General features: G+C 59.0%; 1 protein-coding gene across 1 annotated transcript in view; it reads right to left on the reverse strand.

Moving 5' to 3' along the window:
• The window catches only part of LZTR1 (leucine zipper like transcription regulator 1), a 52,523-nt gene extending 39,949 nt beyond the window's left edge, over positions 1–12,574 (reverse strand). The window contains exons 1-9 of the mRNA XM_054176357.1: positions 12,351–12,574; positions 12,206–12,268; positions 12,007–12,063; positions 11,366–11,445; positions 10,484–10,592; positions 8,891–8,974; positions 7,447–7,504; positions 6,079–6,218; positions 4,384–4,585 (exon numbers count right to left, since the gene is read on the reverse strand). Of these exons, the coding sequence (XP_054032332.1) occupies positions 4,384–4,585; positions 6,079–6,218; positions 7,447–7,504; positions 8,891–8,974; positions 10,484–10,592; positions 11,366–11,445; positions 12,007–12,063; positions 12,206–12,268; positions 12,351–12,526 (969 nt within the window). The 5' untranslated portion in view covers positions 12,527–12,574. The remainder of the gene's footprint in view (positions 1–4,383; positions 4,586–6,078; positions 6,219–7,446; positions 7,505–8,890; positions 8,975–10,483; positions 10,593–11,365; positions 11,446–12,006; positions 12,064–12,205; positions 12,269–12,350) is intronic.
• Positions 12,575–12,841: the final 267 nt, after the last annotated feature.

Genomic DNA, 12,841 nt, shown 5'->3' on the forward strand with positions numbered 1-12,841 from the left:
AGGCTGTAACTCAGCATTCCCAGGAGCATGCACAGGATGCAGACACACTCAGGCTGCACAGCAGGAGGGGAAAAGGCAGCTCCACCACGAGCCAGGCTGGGCTGCTCTGCTGCACTTCACACACAGGCAGTGCTGAGGCAGCAAGGGCTTCTGAGCTTTGGTTCAGCTCAAAGTGAACAATTTTGCTCTTAGATACAGACAAGAAAGGAAATGTCAAGTTGAGAGTGCCCTGGGAACAGTCTGGGGCAGGAAAGATTCATTGCCACTGGTCAGAGTCTTTGCCAACAGCTCAGAGAAGCTTCAGACCCATCCTGAGGAATGATCCAGTTGCCACTCCAGACCACCCCAAATGCTTCAAGGCTGAGCCCAGCAAAGCCTCCCAGCCCTTGCAGCTCAGCAGCCTTGCAAGCACATTTGTCACCATGTGTCCCAACACAGCCTCACTTCCCAGCTCTGAAATCAGTCTCCAGATGCCATCACTGCCAGGGAGACTTCAAAACACAACCAACAGGCTGCCACCTGCCTGGGGATACAGACAGCCCCAGGAAAGAGCTTGGCAGCAGGAAATGAAACTCAGCAGGGGCCCAGGCAGGTAAGAATGGAGCTTCAGAGCACTGCCCCAGCAGACTGGCTCCTGATAAGCAGTCAGGGAGAAGCCCTGTGCCAAGTGACAGCCTTGGGAGGAACAGAGCAGCAGCTGCACAGACTCACAGGTCGAAAGGGACCTCTGGAGGTCATCTTCTCCACCTGCCCTGCGCTCAGCAGGGACATGGAACCAGAGAATCAGGAAGGCTGGGAAAGGCCTCAGAGTTCATCAAGTCCAAGCTGTCCCCCAGCACCTCCTGACTACTAAACCAGGGCTCCAAGGGCCACATCCAAGCCCCTCTGGAACACCTCCAGCTCGAGCAGGCTGCTCAGAGCCACATCAAGTCTGACCTTGGATGCCTCCAAGACTGAGGCCTCCACCACATCTCTGGGCAGCCAGTGCCTCACCACCCTCTGAGTAAAGAGCTTCTCAATGTCCAACCTGAGTGTGCCCTGCTCCCACCCCAAGGCACCCTCCCTTCTCCTGCTGGTCCATGCCTTTGTCCACAGCTCCCAGTCCCTCCCCAGCTTCCAAAGCTCAGACACAGTTTTACCAACCCCCTGTGAAAACAAATCAGCTTTGTGCAGCACAAAGGAGCTGCCATCAAACCTCTGGGCAAACAGGTTGTGAAAGGAGGCCCCCAGGCACTGTGGAGTCCAGAGCAGAGCATCCCCAGCATGCTCCTGCTCATCAAGTGCTGGACCCAGGCATTCACAGAGTGGGTTGGGTTGGAAGGGACCTTCCAGAGCATCCAGCTCCAGCCCCCTGCCATGGGCAGGGACACTTCCACCAGCACAGCTTGCTCCAGGCCTCATCCAGCCTGGCCCTGAGCACCTCCAGGCAGGGCACAGCCACAGCCTCCCTGGGCAGCCTGTGCCAGGCTCTCCCCAGCCTCACTCTCCACAATCTCTTCCTCCTCTCCACTCTCAGTCTGCCCTCTCCCAGCTCAAAGCCATTGTTCCTCAGCCTGGCACTCCCAGCCCTTGTCCCAAGTCCCTCCCCAGCTCTTCTGGAGCCTCTTCAGCTCCAGGCTGCACAGCCCCAACTCTCCCAGCCTGTCCCTACAGGGGAGGTTCTCCATCCCTCTGATCATCTTCATGCCCTTCACTGGATCCTCTCCAGCAGCTCCAGGTCCTTCTTGTGCTGGGGACTCCAGAACTGGGTGCTGCAGGTGGGGGCTGAGCAGAGCAGAGCAGAGGGGCAGAATCCCCTCCCTGTGCTGCTCTCTCCCTGCCCTGCCTGCAGCTCAGCTCTCAGCTGGCTCTGGGCTGCCAGGGACCACTGCTGGCTCCTGGGGAGTTTGTCAGCAGCTGACCCCCCCAAGGCCTTCTCCTCAGGGCTGCTCTCAGCCACTCCTCACCCAGCCTGGCTTTGTGCTTGGGATTGCCCTGCCCCAGCTGCAGGACCTTGCCCTTGGCCTTGTGGAACTTCATGAGGTGGGCTTGGGATCACCTCTGCAGCCTGTCCAGCTCCCTCTGCGCAGATCCCTGCCCTCCACACCACACAGCTTGGTGTCATCTCAGACTTGCTGAGGGTGCCTCAATCCCACACCCACAAACACCTTAAACAGCACTGGTCCCAGAACCCACCCCTGAGGGACAGCCCTTGTCACTGGTCTGCACTGGGACACTGAGCCACTGAAGCACTCTGAGTGCAGCCAATGCAGCTGACTGCTGACCCAGCCAGTGGCCACCCCATGCTTGTCCACTCTGCTGCCCAGGATGTCACCAGCTGTGCCCAGGATGTCACCAGCTGTGCCCAGGATGTTCAATGCCTTTGCAATCAAACTGAAATACAGAGCAAGAGTGCAGGGTGTGAGCACCCCTGTGGAAACCATCTGCCTCTGCTCCTCCCTTGTGCCACATTCACCTCCCTGGGGTACCCCTGCAGGCTCTGCAGCACACAGGGACAGAGCACTTCTGCCTGCAGATCAGCTCTCAGACTCCAGCAGTGCATCAGCTCAAGGATTTCAACCTGCCCCCATCCACCAGCATCAGCCAATGCAGCCAGGCTAAGCCCAGGCACACTACAACCACACAGGACAGAGAATCATTAAGGTTAGACAAGACCTCTAAGACCATCAAGTCCAACCTCCCACCCAACAGCTCCATGACCACGAGACCAGGGACCACATCTACACCTCCAGGCATGGGGACTCCACCACCTCCCTGGGCAGCCTCTGCCAGTCCCTGGCCACTCTTTCTGTCAATAAATTGCTCCTAATACCCAACCTAACCTTCCCCTGGCACAGCTTCAGGCTATTTCCTCCTGTCCTGTCCTTCATCTCTTGGCAGAAGAGGCCAGCACTGGCCTCACTCAAGTCCCCTTTCAGGGAGCTCTAGAGAGCAATGAGGTCTCCTCTCAGCCTCCTCCTCTTCAGGCTGAGAACCTCAGCTCCCTCAGCATCCATGGGGAGAGACACAGTGGGGATATGGCTGTGAGGACACAGCCCTGGGTCAGATCTCCCTAGGGCTCTTCCCCCCTGCAGCTGCTGATGGGTGCTGCTGTGGAGCTGCCCCCTGGGGTTTAAGACTGCAGGCTGCAAGAAGCCTCCTTGTTTGGGAGGGAAGGAAGCAGCCAGAGGCCACTGCAACCACAGCCACTGAGGGTGACTTCAAACCACACAGGCCCTCAGCACTCCAAGGTGAGAGCTCAGCTGCTCCTAGAGGTGGAATGAGAAGAAGTGGACATCTCCTGACAGCATCACTGCACTGCAATGAGCAGCCCCAGAGAAGCACATGAAGATCTTCACCAGCTCTGGGCTGTATTTCCTCCTCCAGGGAACTCCTCAGCCCTCAGGCTCCACTGCCTCTTCATGTTCATGTGAAGCACCTGCAGGTTTTCATTTATCTACCTTGTCAGACATGGCAGGGGGTGGAACTAGATGATCTTTAAGGTCCCTTCCCATCTATGATTAAGATCCAAGAGGTCTTAGATCAGACATTAGGAGGAAATCCTTCCTCCTGAGTGTGGGGAGGCACTGCAACAAGCTGCCCAGAGAAGTCTGGGAGGTGCTCAAGGCCAGGCTGGATGAGGCCCTAGGCAGCCTGGGCTGGTGGGAGGAGTCCCTGCCCATGGCAGGGGGCTTGGAACTAGATTCACACTGGGTGGAAGGGATCCTCAAAGGTCATCTTGTCCAACCCCACTGCAGTCAGCAGAGATCTCCAGCTGGATCAGTCTGATCTTTAGTATCCCCAGGGCTGGGGCCTCAAGCACATCCCTGGGCAACCTGTTCCAGTGCCTCCCCACTCTCACTGTGCAGAACTCCCTCCTGATGTCCAACCTGCTCATCTCAAACCACTGCCCCTGGCTGCTCCTTTCCAACCCGAACCAGCAAGTGTTCAAAAAAGCCCTTTCTGAGCCCCTCTGTGGCCTCTGTCATCATTTTCCAGCCACACCTTCATCAGCCAACCCTTCACAGCTGCCCTAACACCTACAGAACGTGCAGGACTGCCTGCACACAGGCACTGCAGCAGCGGGAATCCTGCTGCACCAGCACCTCCCAGCCAGCCAGCCAAGCACCAGCCCCCGTGGTGAGTTCATTCCTCAGCTCTGGCAGATAAGGGCTGACTCACAGCTGGAATTCCAAGGGGTTTATGCCATTGCTTTAAACAGCTCTAAATGTGTCAACAAATGTGAGAAAGTCTTCTGCCCACAGGAATGGAGCTGCTGGGAAGGGAAGCTGCCGGGGAGGGAAGCTGCCGGGAAGGAGCCCTCGCCGCGCAGCTCGGCGGTGCCCTGCGTCCAGGGGCAGCGCAAAGGAGTCAGAAGGGAAAGCCACAAGCTGAAGGTTTTACCTCGCTGTCTGGGCTGGGCTGGATGACTTCCCAGGTCTGAGAGTCCACATCATAGCAGTGGAGCTCGTTGGGCAGGGTGTTGTCTGCAGCTCCCCCGAAGACGTAGAGGTGCCGGTCGAAGGCCACCATGGTGTGGCCGTAGCGGCGCTGCGGCGGCGGCGGCGAGCCGCGCAGGAGGTGCTCCGTGGGGATCCGCGTCCAGCTGCGGCAGGGAACGGCAAAGGCGGCGGCTTGGCGCAGCCCTGCTCCGCAGAGCCACGCTGCCACAGTACCACAGCGCGCCACAGGCTGCGAGGGACCTCCGGACACCATCCCCTGCCAGAGCAGGGTCACCCAGGGCGCTCTGCACAGGAGGGGTTTGAATGTGGCCGGAGCGGGAGGCTCCACAACCTCTCTGGGCAGCCTGCTCCAGGGCTCTGCCACCCTCCCAGTGAAGAGGTTCCTCCTCATGTTGAGCTGAAACCTTCTCTGTTCAAGTTTGTCCCTGCTGTTTCTTTTCTTACCACTGCACACCACTGAGAAGAGCTTGGCCCCCTCCACGTGGCCCCCACCCTCAGCTATTGATAGCCATTGATCAGATCCCTCTCAGCCTTCTCCTCTCCAGACTGAACAGCCCCAGGGCTCTCAGCCTCTCTTCACAGGGGAGGTGTTCAAGTCCCTCATCACCCTCATGGGTCTCCCCTGGACTCTCTCCAGCAGGTCTCTGTCTCTCTTGAACTGGGGAGCCCCAAACTGGACACAAATCTCCAGCTGTGGTCTCACCAGGGCAGAGCAGAGGGGGAGAAGAACCTCCCTAGCCCTGCTGCACACACATTGCTTGGTGCACCCCAGGATCCCACTGGCTCTCCTGGCCAGTTCTCTAGCTCTCAGACTGCAAGGATGAAGAGGAGGAGCAGAGGAGCTCTACTGACCCAGCAGGAGCACAGACCACAACTGGTACTGCAGAGTGCTCAGAGCCCTGCGCCAGCTCCACGTGGCCAAGCTTCTAACTGCAGAAGCGACAAAGGCAGCACAGTTCCACAGCCCAGAGGTATTTATGCAAACCCCAGCAGCTCAAAGACCACAGCCTGGGAGGAATCAGTGACCTGCAATCACACACTTCAGCAGCTGACCCTTCTGAGGCACCCACAGGCCCTTCTGACACCACCTCCCAGGCCGGCCAGGCATCGCCGACTCACCACCACGGCACCAACCCAGCCACAGCCTGGAGGCCGGCAGCTGCTGTTCCAGCTGTGGTCCTGCTTCAGCCAGCCAGGAACCAGACAGATCAGTGGCTGGATTTTTAGCTCATCAGAGGGGTGACTCTGGGTCCCACCACGTGCCTCTAACTGAGCCCTCAGTGAGCTCACCGCAAGCCGGCATTTCACAGGGCCCTGCCTGGCTCTGATCAGGGATCCACAGAGCACCCCTCAGGAAGGAAGGATCTGGCATCTCCCTCTGAATACACTGAGACTCAGACTCAGGGTTGGAAGCCAGCTGACTGAATTTTCTGCTTGGCTGCTGCAGAAGATCTGTTTGATGGGTGTGGGAAAGCCCCAAGTCTCACTAACAGTCTGTGCCCTGTGCTCCACCCCCTCTACCCTTCCTCACCATGAGAGGCACTATTCTTCCTCACTGCCCTTCAGGATGTGCATTTCCCAACTCAAGCAGCCAAGGATTATGTGGATTTGGTGTGACTTAGCTGTCTCCACTTACATCTTCTCCTTGAACTCAAACTGAAAGAGGTTGTTGGTGATCTTGGCTCCACTCTGGCCAGAGAAAACAAACATCTTGTCCTTGCAAACAGCCACGGGGAAGTTGCAGCAGGAAGGAGGAATTTCACCACTCTGCTCAATCTGAAAGAGAAGGAGGTTCAAAGTTTACTCCAGAGGCTGCAGGACCAGGCAGTGCAAGGACAGGCAGGCAGACAGACAGACAGACACCTGGCAGATGTGTGCAGCCAGCCAGGTCCATGGCAGTCTGCTACAGGTAATCAACTAACGCTGTGCTCACAGCACCTGCACAAACTGATCTGATCCTGCAGGGCCTAAAGGCTCTGACAGTGCAAGGATCAGGGCTCTGATCCTGACAGCCACCCAGCAGTGGGTCAAGTGGGAAGTGCTGTCCCATTTATAGGGGCCCCAGAAAAGCCACCATAGAGTCACAGAGCTGTCAGGGCTGGAAGGGAGCTCAAGGCTCAGCCAGCTCCAAGCCCCTGCCATGGGCAGGGACACCTCACACCACAGCAGGTTGCTCACAGCCACCTCCAGCCTGGCTGCAAACACCTCCAGGCAGGAGGCTTCCACCACCTCCCTGGGCAGCCTGTGCCAGGCTCTCACCACCCTCCTGGCCAACAACTTCTTCCTCACAGCCAATCTCCATCTCCCCACTTCTAGTTCTGCTCCATCCCCCCCCAGTCCTATCCCTCCCTGACCCCCTCCAAAGTCCCTCCCCAGCTTTCCTGCAGCCCCCTGCAGCTCCTAGGAGGCCACAAGGAGGTCTCCTGGGAGCCTTCTCCTCTCCAGCCTGCACAACCCCAACTCTCTCAGGCTGTCTGCAGGGCAGAGCAGCTCCAGCCCTCTGCTGCTCCTCGGGGCCCTGCTCTGGACACCTTCCAGCCCCTTCAGAGCCTTCCTGGCACAGAGGCTCCAGAGCTGGCCCCAGAGCTGCAGCTGTGGTCCCAGCAGAGTGGAGCAGAGGGGCAGAATCCCCTCCCTGGCCCTGCTGGCCACACTTCTCTTGCTGCAGCCCAGGCTCTGCTTGGCTCTCTGGGCTGCCAGTGCTCCCTGCTGGCTCCTGTGGAGCTTCTCCTCCCCCAGCACCCCCAAAGCCTTTCCTCCAGGCCTGCTTTCAAGCCAGTCCCTGCACCATGGGCAGCCCAGCTCCAGCTCCCAGATGACACTTTCATGCACTCTTGGTTTTCCAAATACACCAAAAAACCTCAAACCCTGAACTGGAACAGTTTGCTGTCTGCTGGGTGACAAATGCTTGCAGTGCAGTCCAGCACAGGAAATGTCAACTAACATCTGGGAGGGAAACCAAAAGAGCAGATGTGATGTGCTAGGTGAGATTGAAGCCTCTTACCTCCTCCCAGCATGTTAGCTCCTTGTCCTGCAGGCCAATTGTCCACATATCATTTAACCTGTAACACAGCAAACAATGCTGGATTTGGAACAGCTGACTTCCAGGGGGTTGTAGCTCATGGAGCTGGAGAGAGAGATCCTGTTTCATGAGCATTCCTTCCCCTGCACAGGAAGAGTTTCCTATTCCCACTAGCAAAAAAAGCCCAAACTAAGAGACTCTTTTTGTCCTGTATCTGAGATTTTAGCACCACCTCAGCATCCTCTGGTTCCAAGTGCACTCCAGTTACACTCAGCAGCTCTGCCTGGAGCTGAAGGATTTCAGCTATTTAATCCTCTTCTTTACCACCCTGCCTCCTCCTCCCCATCCCTGCCAGCCCCTGAGCCTGACCACAGGCATTATTGATGTGTCTGAACCCACTCCACACACACAGAGGAGGAGGAAGGAGGTAACCTGACACATGGCTGCTGACTGCTACCTATCTGCCTGTGCTGCTCCCAGCAGGAGTCACTCACAGGAACTAGAGAGGTTCCCTTTGTTCCAATCTGCCTGGAGGCCTCTGGGTTTTAACATGATTACACATATGTAAGATAAATTAGACAGCTCCTCTCACCCAATCCCTCCTTCCAGCTACCCAGGGTCCCTGGGGAACTCCCTGAGCTGGAACTGAGCATTTCCACAGAGCCATGCAGCTTTCTGCAGCTCCTCCTCCAGAACAGATCCCATCTGTCTCCCCAGCTAACAGCAGCTCTCCTGCAGACTCAGGGCTGATAAGTTCTCTGCAGATTCTCCTCCCAGGAGAGGCCAATGCAGCATCCTGAGGCAGTGCCTGGCTTGTGACAACCTCTGTGAGCTCTCACGATGCCAACACTGCCCAGCAACATCAAGTGAGAACTGATCCTTCCCTGACAGACCAAGAGCAGTCCCAGAGAGCTGGGGCAGAGCACCAGTCCCTCCCTTACTCCTCAGTACTGCTCATTTCCAGCTGTTTCCACTCCAGACTCTCATCTCCCTTCCACCTGACTGAATCTCTCTGTTCCCAGGGCAGAAGCTGACGTCTTGGTTCTCAGCTCTGTCTCAGGGCTTCACACAAAATCCACCTTCTGTTCCACAGCCCCTCAGCAACAGCAGAAGGCCTGTGGTGAGTAGCTGTTCAGAAATGCTCAGCTGCAGGATTCCAGGGATCATTTAGCATCTTCACAGGCAGGGAGGCTGTCAAAGGACACATCCAGGCCAGCCTGAGTCAGCAGATTTTCCCCTTCTCAGCAGGTGCTGACGAGAACAGGAAGCAGGGAACAGCAGATGTGGAACCCTCAGCAAGGGGCTGGGTTTGGCCAGGCTCCAGTGATGTGTTTAAACCATTTGGTACATGGAAGCTTCCCTAGAGAGGTGGAAAGGGAGGGGCTGGGGTGCAGGGGAGCCCCAGGGGGAGGGCCCCGGCACGTACCGAGCGTTGCCGTCGTAGCCGGCGAAGATCCAGAGCTTGTCGCTGTACACAGTGGCGCCGTGAGCGGACCTGGCCACGGGCACCCTGCAGGGGGACAGGCACAGGACAGCCCTTAGCCCCCCTGGCCTGCACACACAAAACCCACAGGAAGGAAAAGTAAATGGCCCCCACACAGAATGGCTTCTGGCCAAGACACTTCTTCTGCCACAGAATCATAGGAGTGGTCAGGTTGGCAAAAGGCCTCTGAGAGCATCCAGGCCAACCCCAACCCAACCCCCCCATGGCCACCAAACCCTGGCCCCATGGCCACAGCTTGCTGCAACCCCTCCAGCCATGGGGACTCCACACCCTCCCTGGGCAGCCTCTGCCAGGCCCTGACCACTCCTCCAGCAGAGACATTTTGCCTCCTCTCCAACCTCAGCCTCCCCTGGCACAATTCCAGGCCAGGTCCTCTCCTTCTGTGCCCTGAGCCTGGGGAGCAGAGCCCAACCCCCCCTGGCTGCAGCCTCCTCTCAGGGAGCTGCAGAGAGCAATGAGGTCTCCCTCAGCCTCCTCTGCTCCAGGCTCAACCCCCCCAGCTCCCTCAGCTGCCTCTCCCCAGCCCTGTTCTCCAGACCCTTCCCCAGCTCTGTTGCCCTTCTCTGGCAATGCTGCAGCAGCTGCACACCCCCCAGAGCACAAAGCCTCTGCAGGGCACATTTTAGCTCTGCACTCTGCTTGCTTCAGTTGAGAAAAATCACCTCAAGGTATGCAGAAAAAAATCATTCCCAACTAGTTCCTCACCCAGCCTGCAACACCTGGGAAGTAACTACAGTGAGACACAAAAGAGGTATTGAACTGTTGCAGAGGCTCCAGAGAAGGCTACAAAGATGTTCAGAGGCTGCAGAACCTCCCCTGTGGGGCCAGGCTGGGAGGGTTGGGGCTGTGCAGCCTGGAGAAGAGAAGGCTCCAGGGAGACCTCAGAGCAGCCTTGCAGTACCTGAAGGGCTCCAGGAGAGCTGGGGAGGGACTTGGGCCAAGGGCTGGGAGAGGAGGCTGAGGGGAGACCTCACTGCTCTCTGCAGCTGCCTGGGAGGAGGCTGTGGAGAGGTTGGTGCTGGTCTCTTCTCACAGGTCATTAGTGACAGAAGAAGAGGCAATGGCCTCAAGCTGCAGCAGGGCAGGGCTAGGCTGGACATCAGGAGTGCTCAGACACTGGCACAGGCTGCCCAGGGAGGTGGAGTCCCCAACCCTGGAGGTGTCTAAAGGTCCTTTGGATGTGGTGCTTGGGGCTATGGTTTAGGGGTGACCCTTGTGGAGCAGGATTCTGGGTTGGACCTGGTGATCCCAGGGGGCTTTTGCAACCTGAATGTTTCTCTGATTCTGTGACATCAGTCAAATTTTCAGCAGAGCACACACTGGAATGGAGGCCTTGAAAATACAACAAACCCCAAACCTCCTTCAGGAGAAAAGGCAGATTTGAGAAAGCTTTCACCAAGGAAGTAGAGCAGAAATCAGCAGCAGCCTTAACATCAGCCCTGTAAGGAACTCCAACCCTGCCTGAGTTATGCTCAAGCCCCCCTGAAAAGTGGGAAGATGCTGCCAGCTCCTTACCTTCCTTCAGTCTTCCACTCTGTCCACTGTCCAGTTGCAAACTTATACTCAAAGAGATCATTTTTATTCTTCAGGTTGGAGTTGGAATAAATGTCCCCAGTGTAACCACCTGGGCAAGAAAATGCTGTTAGACTCAGCTGCCACAGAGCATCCACACTCCTGGGGTTGTGTTAGAAGAAAACAAGTTTAGATCTACAAGGATGCTGAAGGGACCTGGAGCACTGCCTGGGGAGGAGACGCTGAGAGCCCTGGGGGTGTGCAGTCTGGAGAGGAGAAGGCTGAGAGGGATCTGATCAATGCCTATCAATAGCTGAGGGCTGGGGGTCAGGAAGGAAGGGACAGGGCCAGGCTCTGCTCAGTTGTGCCCTGGGATAGCCAAGGGGCCATGGATGGAAACTGCAGCACAGGAGGTTCCAGCTCAGCATGAGGAGGAACTTCTGCACTGTGAGGCTCCCAGAGCCCTGGAGCAGGCTGCCCAGAGAGGTTGTGGAGTCTCCTGCTCTGGAGGCTTTCAACACCCATCTGGATGTGTTCTGTGTGCCCTGTGCTGGATTCTCTGCTCCTGCTCTGGCAGGGGCTTGGACTGGGAGGTCTCCAGAGGTCCCTTCCAACCCCTGACATCTGTGATCCTTTGATCACACAGAGAATGTATTTGGCTAATGGACTACTACAGGTGGGAGACGTTTCCTGCACCCCCACCCCAAAGAAAGCAAAGCTCTGACCATGAGTTCCAAGTCCTCCTTACTTGAAACAAAGAAAGCATTTCCAAGCTAAACCTGCAATCAGGCAGCCCTGCACACAGGGTCTGCTACTGACACTTCCCCAAAAGACCTCATTTTGCCACAGCAGCAGCAGCAGGACTGCAGCCAGCCCCTGCCTTACCGAACACGAACATGCTGCTCCCATAGACCACGGCCGAGTGGTGGTAGCGCGGTGCCGGCGGCGTCCCCGTGGTGAAAGCCCTGCAGGACGTTGAGGGAGCAGCAGTTACCCCCCAGCCATGCTCCTGGCACCCAGGGCTACTGTGCAGACTCAAGAAAGGACACCATGGCTAAAAGTGGTTCTGCTGCTCCTGAGTGGTGTCACCGCTTGTGCTCTGCTCATTACACTGCCAGCTGCGAAGGTGCTGCTGCTGCAGGCTGCCCGGCAGAGTGAGGCACAGAGCAAAGGAGCAAAGCAAAGGTCTCTAAGCGCCCCCCGTGGTACCTTTCCTGACCCGAGGGGCCGCAGCAGCCCAGTCCCTGCCCGCATCCTTTCAGCACTCACAGAGGCTACGAATGGGCACCGGCGGCTCGCTGCCCATCGCTCCCCGGCAGGCAGGAGTTGTGGGGGCGCCCAGTGCCACGCAGCCGCACACTGGGACCAGCTCTGACAGCGCTTGGCAGGGGGTGACGCTTCCCCCGGGATGCTCCGGTCCAGCCCAACTCTCACGGCTGCGCCCCGGGAGCTGAGAGAGCGGCAGAGCACTTCCCAGCCCCAGGGCAGCCCTGCGGGAGCGGGGCCGGGCGCGGAGCGCAGCCCACCTGCACCACGAGCAGTCCTTCACGTCGAAGCGCAGCAGGTCGTTCAGCATCGTCTTCCTGCGGGGAGGAAGGGGAGAGGAGGCTGAGCCGGGCCGCGGAGCCGGCGAGGGGCGACCCCACCGCCCCCAGCCCTGCCCGCTCTCGGGCCCGGGCCTGCTCCCCACGGCGCCTGCCGCCCCCAGGCCCGGCCCGGCCTTACCCGTTGTCCCCGCCGAACACGTAGATGGCATCCCGGTAGGCCACCACGGTGTGCTTGCTGCGCCTGCGGGCGGCAGAGAGCGGCGGTCAGGCCTCGCCGGTGCAGCCCCTCCAGCCCCCGCCGCCGCCCCCCGTTCCCCGCTCACCGGGCCCCCACGAACTCGTCGCAGGGCGGGAGGCGGCGCCACCGGTGCACGGTCTCGAAGGGCCCGAAGTTGAGGGTGAGGTACTCGACGCTGTCCGAGCAGCTGTGGTCGAAGTCCACGCTCGGAGCCACCTTCGAGCGCCCCGCGCCGCCCGCCGGGGCCCCGCCGGCCGCCATGGCGCAGCCACCGCGGGGCCTCCTCCCGCCGGACTACGGCTCCCGGCGCGCCCCGGCCCCGCGGCGGCCCCGCCCCCCGGCCGGGCCGGCGTTCCGGGCGCGGCTCTCGCCCCCCGCCGGACTACGGCTCCCGGCGCGCCCCGCGAGCGCGGCTGCCGGGCGGCGGCTGCGCCTCCTCGGCCCTCTGCGGCTGCCGGCGCGCCCGGCGACCGCTGCTGCCCGGCTGCCGCTTCCCTCCCTCCCTCCCTCCCGCCGCGGCACCCCCGGGCCTGCAGCCCCCAGCATGCACCGCTGCGGAGGCCGCGAGTTCGAGCC

Source organism: Dryobates pubescens, chromosome 35, assembly GCF_014839835.1.
Source record: "Dryobates pubescens isolate bDryPub1 chromosome 35, bDryPub1.pri, whole genome shotgun sequence".
NCBI classification, from domain to species: Eukaryota; Metazoa; Chordata; class Aves; order Piciformes; family Picidae; genus Dryobates; species Dryobates pubescens.